General features: G+C 44.7%; 1 protein-coding gene across 2 annotated transcripts in view; it reads right to left on the bottom strand.

Moving 5' to 3' along the window:
• Positions 1 to 13,652, bottom strand: part of phf2 (PHD finger protein 2) — a 156,261-nt gene extending 142,609 nt beyond the window's left edge. For both annotated transcript variants that reach the window (XR_013548343.1, XM_078413919.1), the window contains exon 1: positions 13,093 to 13,652. Coding sequence is in view for 1 of the 2 variants with exons in the window: in XM_078413919.1 (XP_078270045.1) it covers positions 13,093 to 13,190 (98 nt within the window). In the remaining variant the exon portion in view is untranslated. The remainder of the gene's footprint in view (positions 1 to 13,092) is intronic.
• Between the last annotated feature and the right edge of the window lie 7,219 nt (positions 13,653 to 20,871).

Raw genomic sequence — 20,871 nt, 5'->3', positions numbered from 1 at the left:
TGGGTGTCCTTGTACACCAGTCACTGAAAGTTGGCGTGCAGGTACAGCAGGCAGTGAAGAATGCTAATGGCATGTTGGCCTTCATAACAAGAGGATTTCAGTATAGGAGTAAAGAGGTTCTTCTGCAGTTGTATAGGGCCCTGGTAAGACCACATCTGGAGTATTATGTACAGTTTTGGTCTCCTAATTTGAGGAAGGACATCCTTGTAATTGAGGCAGTGCAGCGTAGGTTCATGAGATTGATCCCTGGGATGGCAGGACTGACATATGAGGAAAGATTGAAAAGACTAGACTTGTATTCACTGGAGTTTAGAAGGATGAGAAGGGATCTTATAGAAACATATAAAATTATAAAAGGACTGGACAAGCTAGATGCAGGAAAAATGTTCCCAATGTTGGGCGAGTCCAGAACCAGGGGCCACAGTCTTAGAATAAAGGGGAGGCCATTTAAAACTGAGATGAGAAGGAACTTTTTCACCCAGAGAGTTGTGAATTTGTGGAATTCTCTGCCACAGAGGGCAGTGGATGCCAAATCACTGGATGGATTTAAGAGAGAGTTAGATAGTGCTCTAGGGGCTAGTGGAATCAAGGGATATGGGGAGAAGGCAGGCACGGGGTATTGATTGGGGACGATCAGCCATGATCACAATGAATGGCAGTGCTGGCTCAAAGGGCCGAATGGCCTCCTCCTGCACCTAGTTTCTATGTTTCTATGTAACTGCTGATGGTAGTAGCATAATGAATTCTGAAGTGTATAGACACATCCTATCTGCTCAAGTTCACACAAATGCCTCAAAACTCATTGGCCGGCGGTTCATTCTACAGCAAGATAATGATCCCAAACATACTGCTAAAGCAACAAAGGAGTTTGTTAAAGCTAAAAAATGATGAATTCTTGAGTGGCCAAGTCAATCACCCGATCTGAACCCAATTGAGCATGCCTTTTATGTGCTGAAGAGAAAACTGAAGGGGACTAGCCCCCAAAACAAGCATAAGCTAAAGATGAATGCAATATAGGCCTGGCAGAGCATCACCAGAGAAGACACCCAGCAACTGGTGATATCCATGAATCGCAGACTTCAAGCAGTCATTGCATGCAAAGGATATGCAACAAAATACTAAGCATGTATAGGAAAATAACTGCAGATGCTGGTACAAATCGAAGGTATCGCAAAATGCTGGTCAGGCAGCATCTTTGGAGAGAAGGAATGGGTGACGTTTCGGGTCGAGACCCTTCTTCAGGCTGATGTCGGGGGGGCAGGACAAAGAAAGGATATAGGTGGAGACAGGAAGACAGTGGGAGAACTGGGAAGGGGGAGGGGAGGAGAGGGACAGAGGAGCTATCTAAAGTTCGAGAAGTCAATGTTCATACCGCTGGGCTGTAAGCTGCCCAAGCGAAATATGAGGTGCTGTTCCTCTAATTTGCGGTGGGCCTCACTATGACACTGGAGGAGGCCCATGACAGAAAGGTCAGACTGGGAGTGGAAGGAGTGGAACACTAAACATGACTCCCAGTTCTCCCTCTATCTTTCTGTCTCCACCTATACCCTTCCTTTGTCCCGCCCCCCTGACATCAGTCTGAAGAAGGGTCTCGACCCGAAACGTCACCCATTCCTTCTCTCCCGAGATGCTGCCTGACCTGCTGAGTTACTCCAGCATTTTGTGAATGAATTGCTATTGATAAATATTAGTCCATTGATAAGCTATTATATCCATCAGGTGCTGCTCATCCTGCAGATAAAAAAGAATCCCGTGCTTTCTTTGCAAGTGTGATGAAAGTCTCCAATTCTCATGGATCTCTCCGTTACCATAACATTTGAACTGGCGATTTTGTAATTTACTCAACACAGTAAAATCCTGAGAGAATTTGCCGGAAACGTATTAGGCCCTTGACCTATGGTCCAAATGTACAGGATTATCAATCATACGAACATTGGAAAATGAGTATGCCACTGGACAGTATATGAAATTCTTCATTGGTTAGTATTAAGCGGCTGCCAACTGAAATGTTGCCAACCAAATTGATATGCAACAGCTTTAAGGAGTACTAGCGCAGCGTGGACCTGTTGGGTGCAAACCTCTCCTGCGGGCCCGGCAACCCTCCCCCAACTGACGATCTGTGGACCCGTTGCCCTCCGGGGAGTCTCCCCCGGGGCTGGGGGGGAAAGGAAAGGGGAGAGGGAGCCACGCACCCTGGCCCCGGTCGGCCATCGCGGTGGCCAGCTGCAGGGGAGCGGCAGCAAGGAGCTTGTCCGTCCGGCCAGCGGCCATCTTCTTTGACCCTCTACCGCCGCGCTGTACCACGGGAGGAAGGTCAGGCGTGGGGCACGCCGGGACGGGCGCCGGTCCTCCCCGCGGGGGGGGGGGGGGGGGGGGGGGGAGAGCGCATTTATTAAAGTTTATTAAGTTAATTGCTTTTAAAATGTAAGACAACTTGATCAATCAAGACCGCAGGCGAATGGTGAGTAGGGTGGCCTACAATTGTTGTGCTATCGTGTACCGTCTTGGCTGTATTTCGGGTACAAACAATCAAACAAATATACAAGATGAGAGTTTTAGTAATATATAGATTAACAATCTAGGGAGAACATGCTTCATCTTTATCAATATGCTATTATGTGCTTAAGAGATACTAAAATGGTTTTGCAGGTTCCAACCTCAGAAATTCCTTAGCAACTAACGTGCCCAGAAAACACCATCCCTCAGAAATCCAAATTAGTAAATTAATTTGCAAATCATGTCAGAAAGTGAATCGAAGGAATGCAAAGTGAGATTGAGAGATGGAAGAGGCACAAAAATGTAAAATCTTTGAAACAATAATATCAAAAAATGAAGCTGTACATTAGTAAAAGTAATTTTCCACTACCAGATGTAATGAAATCATATTACAATTATAATTAACCATCACAAGAATAACTCACATTGAAAGAGATAAGCCTTAATTTTGGTCCATAGAACTGGCAGTAAGTCACACCAGAATTTCACACCGTTCGTGATGCTAAATAGCATGTCCTCAGTAAGATACTCATACAGCTGGTTTAAAGGAGCAGGGCACCACCAACCCAAGTTATTGATCTCCTGTCTAGCAGCACATCAGGGGTTGATATTTGCATTTCATTTCAATAATAGTGAATTCCAAAGATATTTATGTTTCACCTTCCCAACTCCCACACAGACAGAATCCATGCCAATATTTTTCAGGTCAGTGTGGATCAATTTTACAAGAACTCACTTCTGATTGAATGTTCACAAACAATTTTTTTTTTAACACAATGCAAGTAATGTTGCATCCTACACCCACATATTACATACTTAAGTTTGCCTTTTCATTCATTACCACCACAACTGCCAAAGTGAGCATTGCAATGCACAATAATTAGTTTAGTTTAGTTGTCATTCTGCTAACTAGTCAGCGGAAAGACAATGCATGATTACAATCAAGCCATTCACAGTGTACAGATACATGATAAAGGGAATAATGTGGATAATGTTTACTACAAAGACCATAATCATAATCATCATAATCATACTTTATTAGCCAAGTATGTTTTGCAACATACGAGGAATTTGATTTGCCATACATTCATACCAATAAAAAGCAACAACACACAAAATACATTTAAACATGAACATCCACCACAGTGACTCCTCCACATTCCTCACTGTGATGGAAGGCAAAAAAAAAGTTCAATCTCTTCCCTTCTTTGTTCTCCCGTGGTCAGGGGTCTCGAGCCTTCCGTTGACGGGACGATCTTGGCTCCCGTAGCCGGCGGTCAGGCCCTCCGTGTCAGGGTGATCAAGCTCCTGCATCGGGCGGGAATCTCAGCTCCCCCGTGCCGGGCGATCGGACCCCGGGTCAGGGCTGGTCAAACCAGGTTTGGGAACAGCTCTGCCCAGGACAGGATGGCCCTGCAGAGAGTAGTGCGTTCGGCGGAACGCACCATGGGAACTACACTCGTCCCCCTGCAGGACCTATACATCAGGAGGTGCAGATCGAGAGCAAGAAAGATCATGGGACCCCTACCACCCCAGTAATGGACTGTTCCAGCTGCTACAGTCAGGCAAGCGCCTCCGGTGTCACACTGTGAAAACGGAGAGGATGAGATGGAGTTTCTTCCCACAGGCCATCAGGTTAACTTTTATAACTCCAGGGACTAAATTTTGTCTTCTCTGTATTAACTTTATTTATATGCTGTAACTGTAAAAAAAAATTGTGCACAATCCGCAGGCATTGCCACTTTCATTTCACTGCACATCGTGTATGTGCATGTGACAAATAAACTTGACTTGACTCTTTCGACTTTGGAGCTTCCCGACATCAGCCTCTCCCGAGACTGCGAGCTCCTCGATGTTGAAATCCTCAGGCCGTGGCCGTTGATCCCAGGCATGAGATGAAGCCAGTAAAATCCATTCAAAAGTGGTACAAAGGTCGTAAATGAGGTAGATAGTAAAGAGTGCTCTCTAGTTGTGGAACGATGGTTCAGTTGCCTGATCACAACTGTGACGATACTGTCCCTGAATCTGGTGCTGTGCATTTTCACACCCAACCATTGGTTGGGAGTGAAAATGCCCAATGGGAGAAGGGGGAACAGGGAGTGGCCAGGGTGTGATCTTGGTTATGATCATCCTTGATTATGCTGCTGACCTTGCTGAGGCAGCGTGAGGTATCAATGGAGTCAATGGAAGGGAGGGAGGTTGGTTTGTGTGATGGTCTGGGCTGTGTCCGCAATTCTCTCCTATTTCTAGGCGCATCTGTAGAAGTTGGTGAGAGGTGTTGGGGACGTGCTGAACTTCCTAAACCTTCTAAGGAAGTAGAGGCGTTGGTGTGCTTTCTTGGTAGTTGCTTCAATATGGGTGATCTAGGAGAAGTTGCTTGTGAGATTCACTCCTAGGAATTTGAAGTTTTCAACCATCTCTACTTCGGTGCTGTCAATGCAAACTGGGATATGTCTACCCTTTGTCTTCCCGACATTGAAAGGTTGTTGTCTCAACATCAGAACACGAGTTCTCGATCTCCTCAGTCTCAACATTATTTGATATCTGGCCCACAATGGTGGTGTCGTCTACAAATTTGTAAATTGAATTAGATTTGTACATGCTGCACAGTTGTGGGTTTACAAGGAGTAAAGAAGGGGACTGAGAACACATCCTTGGAGAGCACCAGTGTTGAGGATTATCACAGAGGATGATTTGTCCCCCATCCTCCATGATTGGGGTCTGTTGGTCAGGAAGTCGAGGATAAAGACAAATACAGAAGAAATTAGGCAGTAATGGTGGAAGGAAAAAGTGTTAATATTTCTGACTGAAGACCTTTGTCAGAACAGGAAAGACCAACAATAAAGTTTGGTTGCAGAGAAAATGGCTAAGGCAAAGGAAGTATCTCTGGCAAGATGGGGCAGGATAACCATGGTCATCAGCTTTGAAAAAAAACCCTGGTTGCTGGACCAGTGCGATTAGAGAAAGAAACAAAGGAAAAGTCATGTGAAACTGAGAACGTGTGTTGGGTGAGAATGTACAAGTTTGCAGATGGCACTAAAGTGGGTGGCATTGTAGATGGCAAAGATGGTTATCAAAGGTCACAGCGGGATTGTGATCAGTTGAACAAGTGGGCTGAGGTATGGTTAATGGAGTTTAATGCAGAAAAATATTGCATTTTGGGGTGTCTAACCAGGGCCGGACCTATACAATGAACGGCAGTGCTCAGGAGCGTGTTGTAGAGCAGAGGGATCTAGAAATGCAGGTACATAGTTCCTTGAAAGTAGCGTCGCAGGTAGATAAGGTGGTCAAAATGGCTTTGGCACATTGGCCTTGACCTGCCACAATAACCATTGGTGCAAGCACACTCAAGACTGACAGGATGCGAGACGTTCCTCCACCAACCTCCTGGTCAAAGTGAGCATAGAATACATTGAGCTCATTGGGGAGGGATGCTGTTGCCATTGTTACGGCCCACCTTTACTTTGTCGCCTGTAACAGCATGCAAGAGTTGTCACAATGACATGTCAATGCCTCGGAACTCCAGAGTGGTCTGCAATTCCCTCTGGCATCTTTAATGGCTCTGTGAAGGCTGTAGATAGATATCTGGTAGCAGTCGGGATCATTTGGCTTGACGGCTGCAGACTTTGATTTCACCTGGAGGTGAACCTCATTCATGGTTCATTCATGGCTTCTGGTTGGGGGAACGCACCAATCCTCCTCTCTATCCTGTTTTCCTCCCATGTTTCTACGTGTCTATCCTTCTCTTTGGAACACAGTCCTCAACACACGCTGCTGAAGTCTGTGACAGCAGTGGCATATTCATCCAGATTATCCGCAAAGTATGTGGACCAGTCCACTGACTCACAACAGATGCGAAGGATCTCATACTAGCACTGTGTGACTTCTCCACTGGATGTTCCCACTCCAGATTCTGATTGTAATTAGAGAGTGGAAGCATAGCCAGGGAGTCCAAATTACCAAATTGCAAGCAGGACATGGAACAGTCAGAGTCTTTGGCATTTGTGTAGTAGTAATCGAGGGTGTTTAGGCCTCAAGTTGGACAGGAGACATATACTGATAGTATTTTGGCAGCACTCACTCGAGGTTGGCCTGATTGAAGTCCTGACTATAATGAATAAGGCCTCATGGCCTTATCTAATTTTATCTTATCGTATCTTATCGTGGCCAAATCTAATTCAATTTTCCAATTCGTACAAATCAAATTCAATTTTCAATTTACAAATTCACAGACGGCATCACCATTGTGGGCCGGATACCAAATAATGATGAGACGGAGAACAGGAAGGAGATCGAGAACCTCGTGTCCTGGTGTCGAGACAACAACCTTTCTCTCAATGTCAGCAAGATAAAGGAGATGGTGATGGACTTGGTACACACGCCCCAGTTTGGACTGACGGTGCTGAAGTAGAGACGGCTGAGAACTTCAAATTCCTAAAGGAGTCAATATCACCAACAACTTCTCCTGGACCACCCATATTGAAGCAACGACCAAGAAAGCACACCAACCTTGGAAGGCTTAGGAAGTTTGGCATGTCCCCTACAACTCTCACCAACTTCTACAGATGAACCATAGAAAGCATTTTATCAGGTTGCACCACAGCTTGGTTTGGGATCTGCTCCATCCAAGACCGCAAGAAATTGCTGCAAATTGTGGACGCAGCCCAGACCATCACACAAAGCAACATCCCTTCCATTGACTCCATTTACACCTCACGCTGCCTCGGCAAGGCCAGCAGCATAATCAAGGACGAGTCGCACCCTGGCCACACCCACTTCTCCCCTCTCCCTTCAGGCAAAAGGTATAGAAGTGTGAAAACACACACCTCCAGATTCAGGGACAGTTCCTTCACAGCTGTTATCAGGCAACTGAATCATTTTACCATTTAAAACTGAGGTGAGAAGGAACTTTTTCACCCAGAGAGTTGTAAATTTATGGAATTCTCTGCCACAGAGGGCAGTGGAGGCCAAATCACTGGATGGATTTAAGAGAGTTAGATAGAGCTCTACGGGCTAGTAGAATCAAGGGATATGGGGAGAAGGCAGGCAAGGGTTTCTGATTGTGGATGATCAGCCATGATCACGATGAATGGCGGTGCTGGCTCGAAGGGCTAAATGGCCTCCTCTTGCACCTATTTTCTGTGTTTCTATGTTTACCACAACCAGATAGCAGTGCTGAACTACTATCTATCTCTTTGGTGACCCTCGGACTATCCTTGATCGGACTTTGCTGGCTTTACCTTCCACCACACGTTATTCCCTTATCATGTATCTATACACTGTAAACGGCTCGATTGTAATCATATATTGTCTTTCTGCTGACTGGATAGCACACAACAAAAGCTTCTCATTGTACACGTGACAATAAATTAAACTGGTACTTTGTTGCAAGGTATTGGTGACAGTATCTAATTCCTCAAGTGCAAGTTTAGCAGGTGTATTCAAGAAAGAGTTAGATAGAGCTCTTAGGGCTAACAGAATCAAGGGATATGGGGAGAAAGCAGGAACGGCTACTGATTTTGGATGATCAGCCATGATCATATTGAATGGTGGTGCTGGCTCGAAGGGCGGAATGGCCTACTCCTGCACCTATTGTCTATGTTTCGATCAGCATAGGGTGGGATGTAGACTGCTGTCAGGATAGCCAAAATGAATTCCTGTGGCAGATAGTAAGGAGGACATGTCATTGTAAGATATTCCAGGTCAGGGGAGCAGGATAACATAATACTGATAAACGGGCAGGGGAGAGGGACTGGTGGATGAGAAGTGGGGAGGATAACTGGAACTAGAGAATTCAATGGTCATGCAGTTGAGTTGTGGGCTATCCAAGTGTGTGAAGTGGCAGTGTGCCCACAGCAATAAGTAAGGAATAGCATATGGGTGGAACTGAAAAGGCAAATGGCTCAATTACATGATATTGAACAAAGTCGGGCACGGGCTGGAAAAGTTGCAAAAAAATGTTAATACCTCTCTGGTTAAAAATAAAAGAGCAGGAAGGTAAAAAAAACAGAATGCTGGAGTAACTCAGCGGGTCAGGCAGCAAATCTGGAGAACATGGATAGGTGACGTTTCAGATCAGGACACTTCTTCTGACTCTGAAGAATGCTGAAGTCGGGATAGAGTTGCTTCCAAAACTGGTTTGAGTCTGAAGAAGGGTCCGAACCTGATATGACACCTATCCATGTTCTCCAGAGATGCTGCCTAACGCAATGAGTTATTCCAGCACTTTGAGACTTTTTTTCATAAACCAGCATCTGCAGTTCCAAGAAGGTACATTCCCAAAAAACGGCCAGTTAGATTAGTGTGCAGATTTGGCAACTAAGTAAAAACATTAGCTTAACATTTTTTTGAAGAGGCCAGACTGACAGACCAATTACTTCTGAATGTCACCTGTGGAAATATGAAAGCCTCCAAATTCCTGAGGGACTGTCATATCTGTCATTCAGACCGAGCCCTCTTGTTGAACTCCTACAACAGTACAGTAGCATATGTCCTGTGCATTCTGAGATTAACCATGATAATGGTTCATTAAATAATAATTTCTATACAAAAAAAAAGTCTGGACGAGCATCATGGGTCAGGCAGCATCTGTGGAGGGAATGAACAGACCCTTCCTCGTGCTTTTTGTGATCATTTCCATGGCCTGGAATTGTTTGGAGGAAGGTAAAGATTTGGATAATTTATAATTTGTAATTAATTTAGGTAATTTAAATACATTTAATTAATTTGACATTCTGATGTTTTAATTATTTTTAATTATTTAAAAGTAAGCATTTGAAACTATTCATTTTTAACACTATTTAAATGTTTTCAATTTAGTTTTAGAGATGCAGCGTGGAAACAGGCCCTTCGGCCCACCGAGTCCACACCGACCAGTGATCCCCACACACTAACACTATCCTACACACACTAGGGACAATTTACACATACACCAAGATACTTAACCTACAAACCTGTACTTCTTTGGAGTGTGGGAGGAAACCGAAGATCTCGGAGAAAACTTACGCGGTCATGGGGAGAACGTACAAACTCCGTACAGACAGCAACCATAGTGGGGATGGAACCCGGGTCTCCGGTGCTGCAAGCGCTGTAAGGCAGCAACTCTACCGCTGCGCCACTGTGCTGCCCAGTTCACACCTTTACTGTCTTTTGACAGTTGGCTATTAAAGGCTTTCTGGAAGATTGCCTTATTTTTTCAGAAGTAAATCCTTCCACTGCACAAGGCCTCACTAAGTGTTGGGGGCATGGGTTTGATGGGTACCAGTGGATCAAAACATTCCATAATCTGTATGTTGGATCCAGCCATGGTTATAAGAAGCTGCATGAGTTACCAAAAATTAATTCCCATAGAAAGCCAGTTACCTTTTTAAAATTGTAAAGGTTTTTTTATAGAATAAAGGAAAGTTTCTTCTTATTGGTAAGTTGGTTATAATGTATCAGTAATTCAAAAGAATTGCCAAAGGAGGAGTTAAAATAAATTACTGTAATGCTTTAGTTCACAGCAATTTACTTGCCGATCTTTCATGTACATATACATATCATTAAAGGCTAATGAACTAATTTTGCCGTTTCTGTAACAATTCAATGGCTATTTAACTGCACACACTTTTAACTTTACTTAAAATAAAATCAGGAGAATGCAGTGCATATAATGATATGTTGGCAAGTTTAAAACTGAGGTGAGATGGAACTTTTTCACCCAGAGAGTTGTGAATTTGTGGAATTCTCTGCCACAGATGGTAGTGGAGGTCAAATCACTGGATGGATTTAAGAGAGAGTTAGATGGAGCTCCAGGGGCTAGTGGAATCAAGGGATATGGGGAGAAGGCAGGCACGGGTTATTGATTGTGGATGATCATTGTGGATGGCTCGAAGGGCCGAAAGGCCTCCTCCTGCACCTATTTTCTATGTTTCTATGTTCTAAATCTAGCATCCTCCAAATTCAATATTATGTGCAAAGACATTTCCTTGTGATATCACATGAGGAAAAATATGCAAAAGATACAAACAAACTAATGGGAAAAAGCCAATAGTTACCATAATTTTGCTTCATTCAAAAACACATCAGTGGAAGTTGTTTGGGGGCCTAATAGGCAGAAATTGCATGCCAGTTTAAAAATATTACTGTTTCTGCTGTGTTTTAGTTTCAATAATCACTATATACAAAATATATACTGAGCCAGATGTGATTATTCACCATATTTTAAAAAAATACTCTAAAACCATTCTTCGGGCATTAACTCTGCCAATAATTGATTCATTGTTAACATTTTTTTTCAACTTTAAGAAAAAGCACAAATGTCCCCATTATATTGACAGTGAGCATAATTTCCCACTGAAAATTCTGAATCTTTTGAATTAGTAAGAATAATCATCCACAATCAATAACCTGTGCCTGCCTTCTCCCCAATAAATCAATGCAACCAAACAAACTCTCCAAACAATATTTCAAGTATTCTTATGGCATCCTACAGCTCTCTGAAAGAAGATACCAGTGGATCAAGGCAACAAAACACTCAAAGAAACCTACTGCATTAGTAAAGTTAAAATTATGATGAACTTCAACTCCACTTTTCGAAGAAACTATAGATTATTCTGTTTAATGGCTGTGACATGCTTTTGAAACATCACTTTTGTTCTCCAAAGATGCTGCCTGTGCCACTGTTACTCCAGCATTTTGTGTCTATCTTTGATATAAACCAGCATCTGCAGTTCTTTTTAATTACATAAGCAGTAATTTGGCTTAAACTACAGCAATTACCCATAGTTCTACCCATTTGATCCTAACTATGAAAATGTACCCACAACAATAATTTTTTTTTTTTTTAAACAGGTGATTGAAGATTTTGTCAGTGAAATAAACCCACATATTTACTTATCAGCATCAATGATTATATTTTGACTATCACAAGCATGGTCCAATTTAGTAACCTTGTTCCTAAAGATAGCTACAGTTATTTAAGTGAAAACATGGAAACACGTCAGCTAATGTGAGGTAAAATTCCAGCTATGACTTCAATCCTTCACTTCACGCTGCAGTTAGTGCAACATCCCTAAACTAAACTAAAAAAATCATGGTCAGCATTATGAACATATCTTTCCCCTGTCTGGGCCACATCTACTGCCCTGGAATGAACAATGTAACTGATTGATTTATTCACAAAATGCTGGAGTAACTCAGCAGGTCAGGCAGCATCTCGGGAGAGAAGGAATGGGTGACGTTTCGGGTCGAGACCCTTCTTCAGACTGATTGTAACTGATTGTTTTTTTAAAAAAATCACATTTCGCCGACCTGATCCCCGTTTCCTCACGAGTAAAAAATGAAATGTCAAGGTAAAGAACGCACATGGCTAAACTGTCTGTCGGTTCACCAGAGAAAAGTTGATGAGGCATTGAAGAACAAGGGTTGTCATCATTTAAGTGTCACTCGGTCTGGAAGTGTCAGATTTACAGGAAGTCAACTTTTCTTTAAACAGTGCAAATACAAATAGTTAAAACGTGAAGGACTAGGCCTAGGATTTCTCCTTGGAGGGGGGGGGGGGGGGGGGGTCGTGATGATTTGGCCAATATTATATTTTAAAATGGACCAACACATTCCCCCATGGCAAGTCTCACACAAGACGACGAGCGCCAAATAACATCCGGATAAACTTTCATTGCTGGTGATCAACACACCTAAAGGTTTCTTGTCAAACTCTCTGTGCTCAACCCCAAATGACTGAAACAAATTAAATACTTCGCCGACTCAAAAACAAAAAACAGCCTCCAGGAGTTAGTTAACAGGAGTATTTTGAGCAGTTACCTGCACCGAAACTCTTTGTGCTTTTACAAACTCAGGAATAACAAGGAATGAGGAGACGTCAATAGGGGATGTTTGCTGACATTTTTCAGAAGCTACACGTGGAAATACTATAAATAAATGCCGTAAAAATGTCAATATTGACACCAGGCCCAGTTATTATATCAATTGAAACAAAAGCGGCCGCCGTTCCCCCGGGGGCAGTTGGCGCAGATAATCCGGGTAAAGCTGCTGGAAAATACTCCAGTACTTCGGTGAAAGAAAATGGGGGGGGAAGTGTCCTTTACTTTCCAAACACACATTGTGAATGTGTCTGCACTGCACTGGGGAAGGGTGGCGTGGGCCCACTCCTGGCTGCTGGGCACGGCTCAAGGATCACTCCTCACAAACAAAACAAAACAGGGCAGGGGAGGGGAGGGGAGGGGAGGGGAGACACCTCGGCGGCTTGAAGAGGAACCCCATGGGGCAGACAGACAGACAGACAGACACGGCGACAAGGCCACTGTGAATCCACAATGACAGCAACAACAGGCGCCTGTCACACAAACCCCAGCCACAGCCCCCACAGATAAACACCCCACTACCCCCACAAACCCCAACCCTCCTCTACCCCGACATCAGCAGCCCTGGCCCCGGAGAGCTGCCTCTCTCCTCTCCTCTCCTCTCCCCTCCCCTCCCCTCCAGCCGCCCCACACAACGCACGGCAGCCAGGCTCTCTCTCTCTCTCTCTCTCTCTCTCTCTCTCTCTCTCTCCAAAGCCCCAAGCCAGGCGAGGTGGTGGGGAAAGCCGCCTTTTACCTGCCGTGGAACCAGTCCTTGCACGCATCGCACTCGATCATGAAGCGGGTCACGTCGTAGGGCAGGCGGCAAATACAGTAGACGGGCACAGCCGCCATGTTCGCTGCCTCCAGCTGCACAAGCCAGCGCCTCGCCTCCTTCCCGCTCCACTAATTCCCCCGCAGCTTTCCTCTTCCTCTGTGTGTGTGTGTGTGTGTGTGTGTGTGTGTGTGATGCCGGCTGGGCGAGCGCTCACAATGACCAGCGAGCGGCCTGTCTACAGTCTCAGCGCGCTCTCTCCCTCACACACACACACTCTCTCTCTCTCTCTCTCACTCTCTCACACACACTCCCTCTCTCTCTCTCCCTCTCTCACACTCTCTCTCTCACACTCTCTCTCACACACTCTCTCTCACACACACTCCCTCTCTCTCTCTCCCTCTCTCACACTCTCTCTCTCTCTCTCTCTCTCTCCCTCTCTCACACTCTCTCTCACACTCTCTCACACTCCCTCTCTCCCTCTCTCACACTCTCTCTCACAGCCGCGCTACTGAAGTTGGTCACATCGTGTCTATGCTGCGGCTGTGGGCACAATGCGCTGGGCCGGCCGCCGCCTGACAGTTGTCTACTGTAGACTGACTGCAGCCTTTCATTGCTAAATTACGTCAGGCAGCCCAGTGGCTGGCGAGAGCTTTCACACTGAGTGTAACCAGCACAGCCTGACCGGGCTACAATGTAACAGCGGCCTGTTCAGAAACTCCCCCGAGCAACGCCGTCCATTCCAAACTTCAGACACGGGCTAGCAAGCGGACACAAGTACGCCTTTAGCCCCACTTGTCGGAGTGTTACTGTGCACACACAACCCCGTCCATTGCACGGGCCTCTTTGCAAACCTTTTTTTTTAATGTATAAACCATTTTTTGCTTGTATAAACCATACAAGCAAATGTAAACGTTTGAAAAATAGTGCAAGACAAAAAAAAGATAGAAGTTATATTCAGAAAACGTTGCAGGAATAGGTTCCTCTGTTTAGTAGAATTACTTTTAGGTGCGTTCCAGAATGATCACATTAAAAAATAGATCTCTCAAATTATTTATAATGTATGATGCAGTTACATGATTTAGATACATACTAAAGACTCGTGAAATAACGTGTCATGTAAGCGTTAAAGATATCATTGATGCTTTTGCTTCACAGATAACCCAGGCTAACTTTCTGCCTCTCACCCCAATTGTAAAGTATTCAGAACGAAATAAACGCATTATTGGAGAATATGTATTGAAAAGAATAAATAGTTGATGACAAGTTTAAAGTGTGTTTACAATGAGAGAATTATTGCAATTTCAAAGAAGTAAAATCACGTTTACCTCGCACAGTTCTGCTCTGTGTGAGTCTTCCCAAGAGTAAGATATATATGTGCTGGTCAGATTCATACATGTGTGCGGAGCTTTCTCTTGGAGATATGAGTGTTTAATACAGCTCACCCTCTCCATGATCACCTTCAGCAACAGACTGGTTCCACCAAGATGCAGTATAGAATGTCACAGGACATCCTTCTTCCTTGTGGCTATCAACCTGTACAACTCCTCCCCCTTCAGTTGTGGGGTAGACTGACTCCCCCCCCCCCCCCCCCCCTCCCCCTATTCCTGGACTTTACACTGGTCACTTTAATTTCATGTTGCATGTATCTTGTTGTGTTTTATGACTGTTGGCAGACCAATTTCCCTCCTGGGATAAATAAAGTTCTATCCTATTGTAAAAATCAAAGTGAGATCACAATGTTGGTGACGTCTCATTTCGAGTATTGTATTGTTATGGTCACCCAAGGCTTGGAAGGATGTCATTAAACTGGAAACCATGCAGAGAAGGTTTACGAGGATGTTGCCAGGACTTGAGAGCTTGAGCTGTTGGGAGAGATTGGGCACTTTATGTACTTTATGCCTTGGAGTGCAGGAGGCTGAGTGGTGATTTTATAGAAGTGTATAAAATCATGCCAGAATTGACGGGATGAATGTATCTTTTACCCAGGGTAGGGGAATCAAGTACCAAAGGACATAGTGGTAAGGTGGGAGGGGAAAGATTGGATGGGATCCCAAAGAGCAACTTTTCACTGAGAGGGTGGGGGGTATATGGGATTAGCTGTCAGAGCAGGTATTTGAGGAAGGTAAAATAACAACTTTTAAAAGGCACTTGGACAGTACACGGATATGAAATGTTTAAAGGGATATGTGCCAAATGTGGGCAAATGGGACTAGCTTAGATTGGGCATGGACAAGTTGGACTGAAGTGTCTGTTTCAATGTTATGGGACTATAATTGATTGAAAGATACAGCATGGAAACAGGCCACTCGGCCCACCGTGCCCTTGCTGACCAATGATCACCCTTTTCTCAGAAGTTCTACATTATCCCACTTGTGCATCTATTTACAACACACTTGTGGCAATCTATAGAGGCCAACTAACCACACACCTGCATGTTTATAGGATGTGGGAGGGACTGGAGCAACCAGAGGAACCCTATGTGGTCACAGAGAGAATGTAAACTATATACACACAGTACCCTGGGTGGCACGGTGGCGCAGCGGTAGAGTTGCTGCCTCACAGCGAATGCAGCGCCGGAGACTCAGGTTCGATCCTGACTACGGGCGCCGTCTGTACAGAGTTTGTACGTTCTCCCCGTGACCTGCGTGGGTTTTCTCCGAGATCTTCGGTTTCCTCCCATACTCCAAAGACGTACAGGTATGTAGGTTAATTGGCTGGGCAAATCTAAAAAATTGTCCCTAGTGGGTATAGGATAGTGTTAATGTGCGGGGATCGCTGGGCGGCCGAAGGGCCTGTTTCTGTGCTGTATCTCTAAATCTAAAAATCTAAAATCTACCCGAGGTATATTGTAATTTGTATCTAGACACTGTAAATGGTTCTATTGTAATCATGTATTGTCTTTCCGCTGACTGGATAGCACGCAACAAAAGCTTTTCACTGTACCTCGGCACACGTCACAATAAACTGAACTGAAACTGGCATCGAGCCTGTGTATCTGTGCTGTGAGGCAGCAGCTCTACCAGCTGTGCCACCGTGCCACCTTGACAATCAAGAATGTTGTTGATATAAAAGACAGATGGCAGTCAGCAAATAAAAAAGTAAAACAAAACTCTTAAATGATAAATCCATACAACTTACAATGGGTCAGGAAAAACATGCAAACTTTAGGATAGAATATGAGGCCTGGAAATGTTATTGTGCTACACACTTTTTTCAGATGTCAAAAGCAAAAATTACATTTGCTATATTTGGAGATATCTGCAGGAAATTATGAAATTTGATCATACTATATGATATGTTTTGGTGTTGGTTTAGAGCCTTTATGTCTAAAAAAAGCAGAGGACTTGAATTTACAAAATGTGTTCATACGCTTTTAAAACTTCACAAAACCATATTCCCAATGAAGAAGAACTCGAGTATCATCACAGTTGTAGGCAATGCCATAGTTGAGTATTATCACAGTTGTAGATAATGCCATAGCCATTTTGTGCACAATAGGTCCCACACAAAGTTAAATAATAATAACCAGATAATCTGATTAAGGTCCATTGATTGAGGGATGTATGGTTCTACAAAACTACCCTGGTCTTTTTAAAAGCAAGTGTCAGGACCTTTTATGTCTAAAGTCATAGAGTGATACAGTGTGGAAACAGGCCCTTCGGCCCAACTTGCCCACACTGGCCAACATGTCCCAGCTACACCGGTCCCACCTGCCCATGTTTGGCCCATATTCCTCCAAACCTGTCCTATCTATGTACCTGTCTAACTGTTACTTAAACGTTGGAAGAGTCCCTGCCTCAACTATCTGCTCTGGCAGCTTGCACCCACAACGCTTTGTGTGAAAAAGCTACTCCTCAGATTCCTATTAAATCTTTTCCCCTTCACCTATGTCCTCCGGTCCTCGATTCACCTACTCTGGGCAAGAGACTCTGTCTCATCTACCCGATCTATTCCTCTCATGATTTTATACACGTCTATAAGATCACCCCTCATTGTCCTGCACTCCAAGGAATAGAGCCCTAGCTTACTCAACCTCTCCCAATAGCTCACACCCTCTAGTTCTGGCAACATCCTCGTAAAATGAAGAAGGTAGTGAATGAAACAGCGTGACCCATGGTGCAGCATCCTCTCATTATACACCTGCTCACCACCAGACTCCCTTTTGCAAGGCTCTGCCACATATTTGGGCTCCAGCATTCTTCAGTCATTGCTCTCAACATTTGTGTCCACAGCAACTTAATAAGTAAGCAATCCCATCTGCTGTTGAGGCATCATCTTTGGGATCATATCGCCCTATTTAAACACCCACACTTTTGTCACCAGCAACTTACAGAAATAAAGAACCCGCCCACAACCAGTTTCTTTAGAGCGCAATTGTGTCTAACTTTGAACAGGTCCTATCAGGGTCAGATCGCGTTTTTTTTTAACCATTTACAGCATTTATTGCCCAGCCTTAATTCTCCTTCTGCTGAAGGTACATCCACAGTCAGGTTTCAGGGCCCACCACAGCACAGAGTCTGCCTTGTTGAAGGTACACAACGACCTGCTTCTCGCCATCGACACCAGCGACTGTGCAATCTTGCTCCTTTTCGACCTCAGCGCAGCGTTCGATACAGTGGACCACACCATCCTTATTGACCGTCTCCGGTACGGGATTGGCGTTGATGGCACTGCCCTGAGATGGTTCGTTTCCTACCTCAAAAATTGGAGTTTCTCCATCAACATAGGCAGTTATTCCTCTTCCCCAGCTAGCCTCTCCTGCGGGGTTCCACAAGGCTCCATCCTAGGCCCCATTCTCTTCTCTCTATACATGCTCCCCCTCGGCCAAATCATTCAAAGGCACGACATTTCTTTCCACTGCTATGCAGATGACACACAGCTTTATCTCCCCCTGAAACCCAACAACCGGTCAAATTTAATTAGCCTCATGCGCCTTGAAGACATAAAATGTTGGATGGCACAGAACTTCCTTCAACTAAACGAGAGCAAGTCTGAGGTCATCCTATTTGCCCACCCCCCCCCGACCCCGACTCCATCAAAACGACAACAGGCAGCCTTGGAAGCCTATCCTCCCTAGTCAAACCGCATGTCAAAAACCTGGGCGTGATATTTGACTCTGCATTAAAGTTTGACAAGCAAGTCAACGCTGTGGTAAAAGCCAGCTTCTTCCAGCTTCGTACCATAGCTAAAATCAAACCATTCCTCCAATTTGACGACATTGAAAAAATCATCCACGCATTTATTTCCTCCCGTCTAGACTACTGCAACTCCCTATACACTGGGATCAGCCAATCTTCCCTGTCCCGCCTGCAATTGGTCCAAAACGCCGCAGCGAGACTCCTGACGGGTACCCGTAAAAGGGACCACATCATCCCGATTCTGGCCTCTCTCCACTGGCTCCCAGTACAATACAGAATCAACTTCAAGCTCCTATTCGCATACAAAGCCCTAAACGGGCTTGCCCCCCCTATATCAAGAATCTTCTAACCCACCACTCTATCTCCAGGTCCCTCAGATCGTCCGACTTGGGGCTACTGACTATCCTGCGGTCCAGGCTTAAGCTCAGGGGTGACCGCGCTTTTGCGATTGCAGCTCCTAGACTGTGGAACAGCATCCCTCTCCCCATCAGAACAGCCCTCTCCATCGACTCCTTTAAGTCCAGGCTCAAAACCTATTTCTACTCCCTAGCATTTGAGGCCCTCTGAGAGGGCGCTGTGAACTGTTTATGTATGTGCTGTTATGTTTGTGTGCCATTGTATGTTCGTTCTTAGTACCTGAACTGACGTACAGCACTTTGGTCAACGTGGGTTGTTTTTAAATGTGCTGTACAAATAAAATTGACTTGACTTGACTTGACACAGTGCTGTTCGTGAGGAAGCTTCAGGATTTCATCCTAGCTACCATAACGGAATGGCAATATTTTCCCAATCAGGCTGGTGGGCAGAATTTACAGGCTGTGACATTGAAATGTAACTATCACCCTTTCACCTTCCACCCCATCAGCCGTCGAATACAACAAATTATCCTCCAACATTTCCGTCACCTCCAACGGGGCCACATCTTCCCACATCTTCCCATCTCCTCCCCTTTCTGCATTCCACAGAGACCGTTCCCTCCGTAACTCCCTGGTCCACTCGTCCCTTCCCACCCAAACCACCCCATCCCCGGGCACTTTCCCCTGGAGATGCAACACCTGTCCCTTTACCTCCCCCCTCGACTCCATCCAAGGACCCAAACAGTCTTTCCAGGTGAGGCAGAGGTTCACCTGCACCTCATATAACATATAACATATAACATATAACAACTACAGCATGGAAACAGGCCTGTCCGGCCCTACCAGTCCATGCCGACCATTCTCCCTGACCTAGTCTCATCTACCTGCACACAGACCATAACCCTCTAATCCCCTCTTATCCATATACCTATCCAATTTACTCTTAAATAATAAAATCGAGCCAGCCTCCACCACTTCCACCGGAAGCCCATTCCATACAGCCACCACCCTCTGAGTAAAGAAGTTCCCCCTCATGTTACCCCTAAACCTTTGTCCCTCAATTCTGAAGCTATGTCCCCTTGTTGGAATCTTCCCCACTCTCAAAGGGAAAAGCCTACCCACGTCAACTCTGTCCGTCCCTCTCAAAATTTTAAAAACCTCTATCAAGTCCCCCCTCAACCTTCTACGCTCCAAAGAATAAAGACCCAACCTGTTCAACCTCTCTCTGTAGCCTAAGTGCTGAAACCCAGGCAACATTCTAGTAAATCTCCTCTGTACCCTCTCCATTTTGTCGACATCCTTCCTATAATTTGGCGACCAGAACTGCACACCATACTCCAGATTCGGCCTCACCAATGCCCTGTACAATTTTAACATTACATCCCAACTTTTATACTCGATGCTCTGATTTATAAAGGCAAGCATACCAAACGCCTTCTTCACCACCCTATCCACATGAGATTCCACCTTCAGGGAACAATGCACAGTTATTCCCAGATCCCTCTGTTCCACTGCATTCCTCAATTCCCTACCATTTACCCTGTACGTCCTATTTTGATTTGTCCTACCAAAATGCAGCACCTCACACATATCAGCATTAAACTCCATCTGCCATCTTTCAGCCCACCCTTCCAAAAGGCCCAAGTCTCTCTGTAGACTTTGAAAATCTACCTCACTATCAACTACTCCACCTATCTTAGTATCATCTGCATATTTACTAATCCAATTTGCCACACCATCATCCAGATCATTAATGTAAATGACAAACAACAGTGGACCCAACACAGATCCTTGGGGCACTCCACTAGACATTGGCCTCCAACCTGACATACAATTGTCAACCGTTACCCTCTGGTATCTCCCATTCAGCCATTGTTGAATCCATCTTGCAACCTCACTATTAATACCCAACGATTTAACCTTCTTAATCAACCTTCCAAGTGGAACCTTGTCAAATGCCTTACTGAAGTCCATATAGACAACATCCACAGCCTTGCCCTTATCAATTTCCCTGGTAACCTCTTCAAAAAATTCAAGAAGATTAGTCAAACATGACCTTCCAGGCACAAATCCATGTTGACTGTTTCTAATCAGGCCTTGATTATCCAAATAATTATATATATTGTCCCTAAGTATCTTTTCCATTAATGTTCCCACCACAGACGTCAAACTAATAGGTCTATAATTGCTAGATTTACTTTTAGAACCTTTTTTAAACAAGGGCACAACATGCGCAATGCGCCAATCTTCCGGCACCATCCCCG

Source organism: Rhinoraja longicauda, chromosome 17 (genome assembly GCF_053455715.1).
Source record: "Rhinoraja longicauda isolate Sanriku21f chromosome 17, sRhiLon1.1, whole genome shotgun sequence".
NCBI classification, from domain to species: domain Eukaryota; kingdom Metazoa; phylum Chordata; class Chondrichthyes; order Rajiformes; family Arhynchobatidae; genus Rhinoraja; species Rhinoraja longicauda.
Note: the sequence above shows the minus strand (reverse complement) of the source record. Positions and strands in the feature narration are given on the sequence as shown.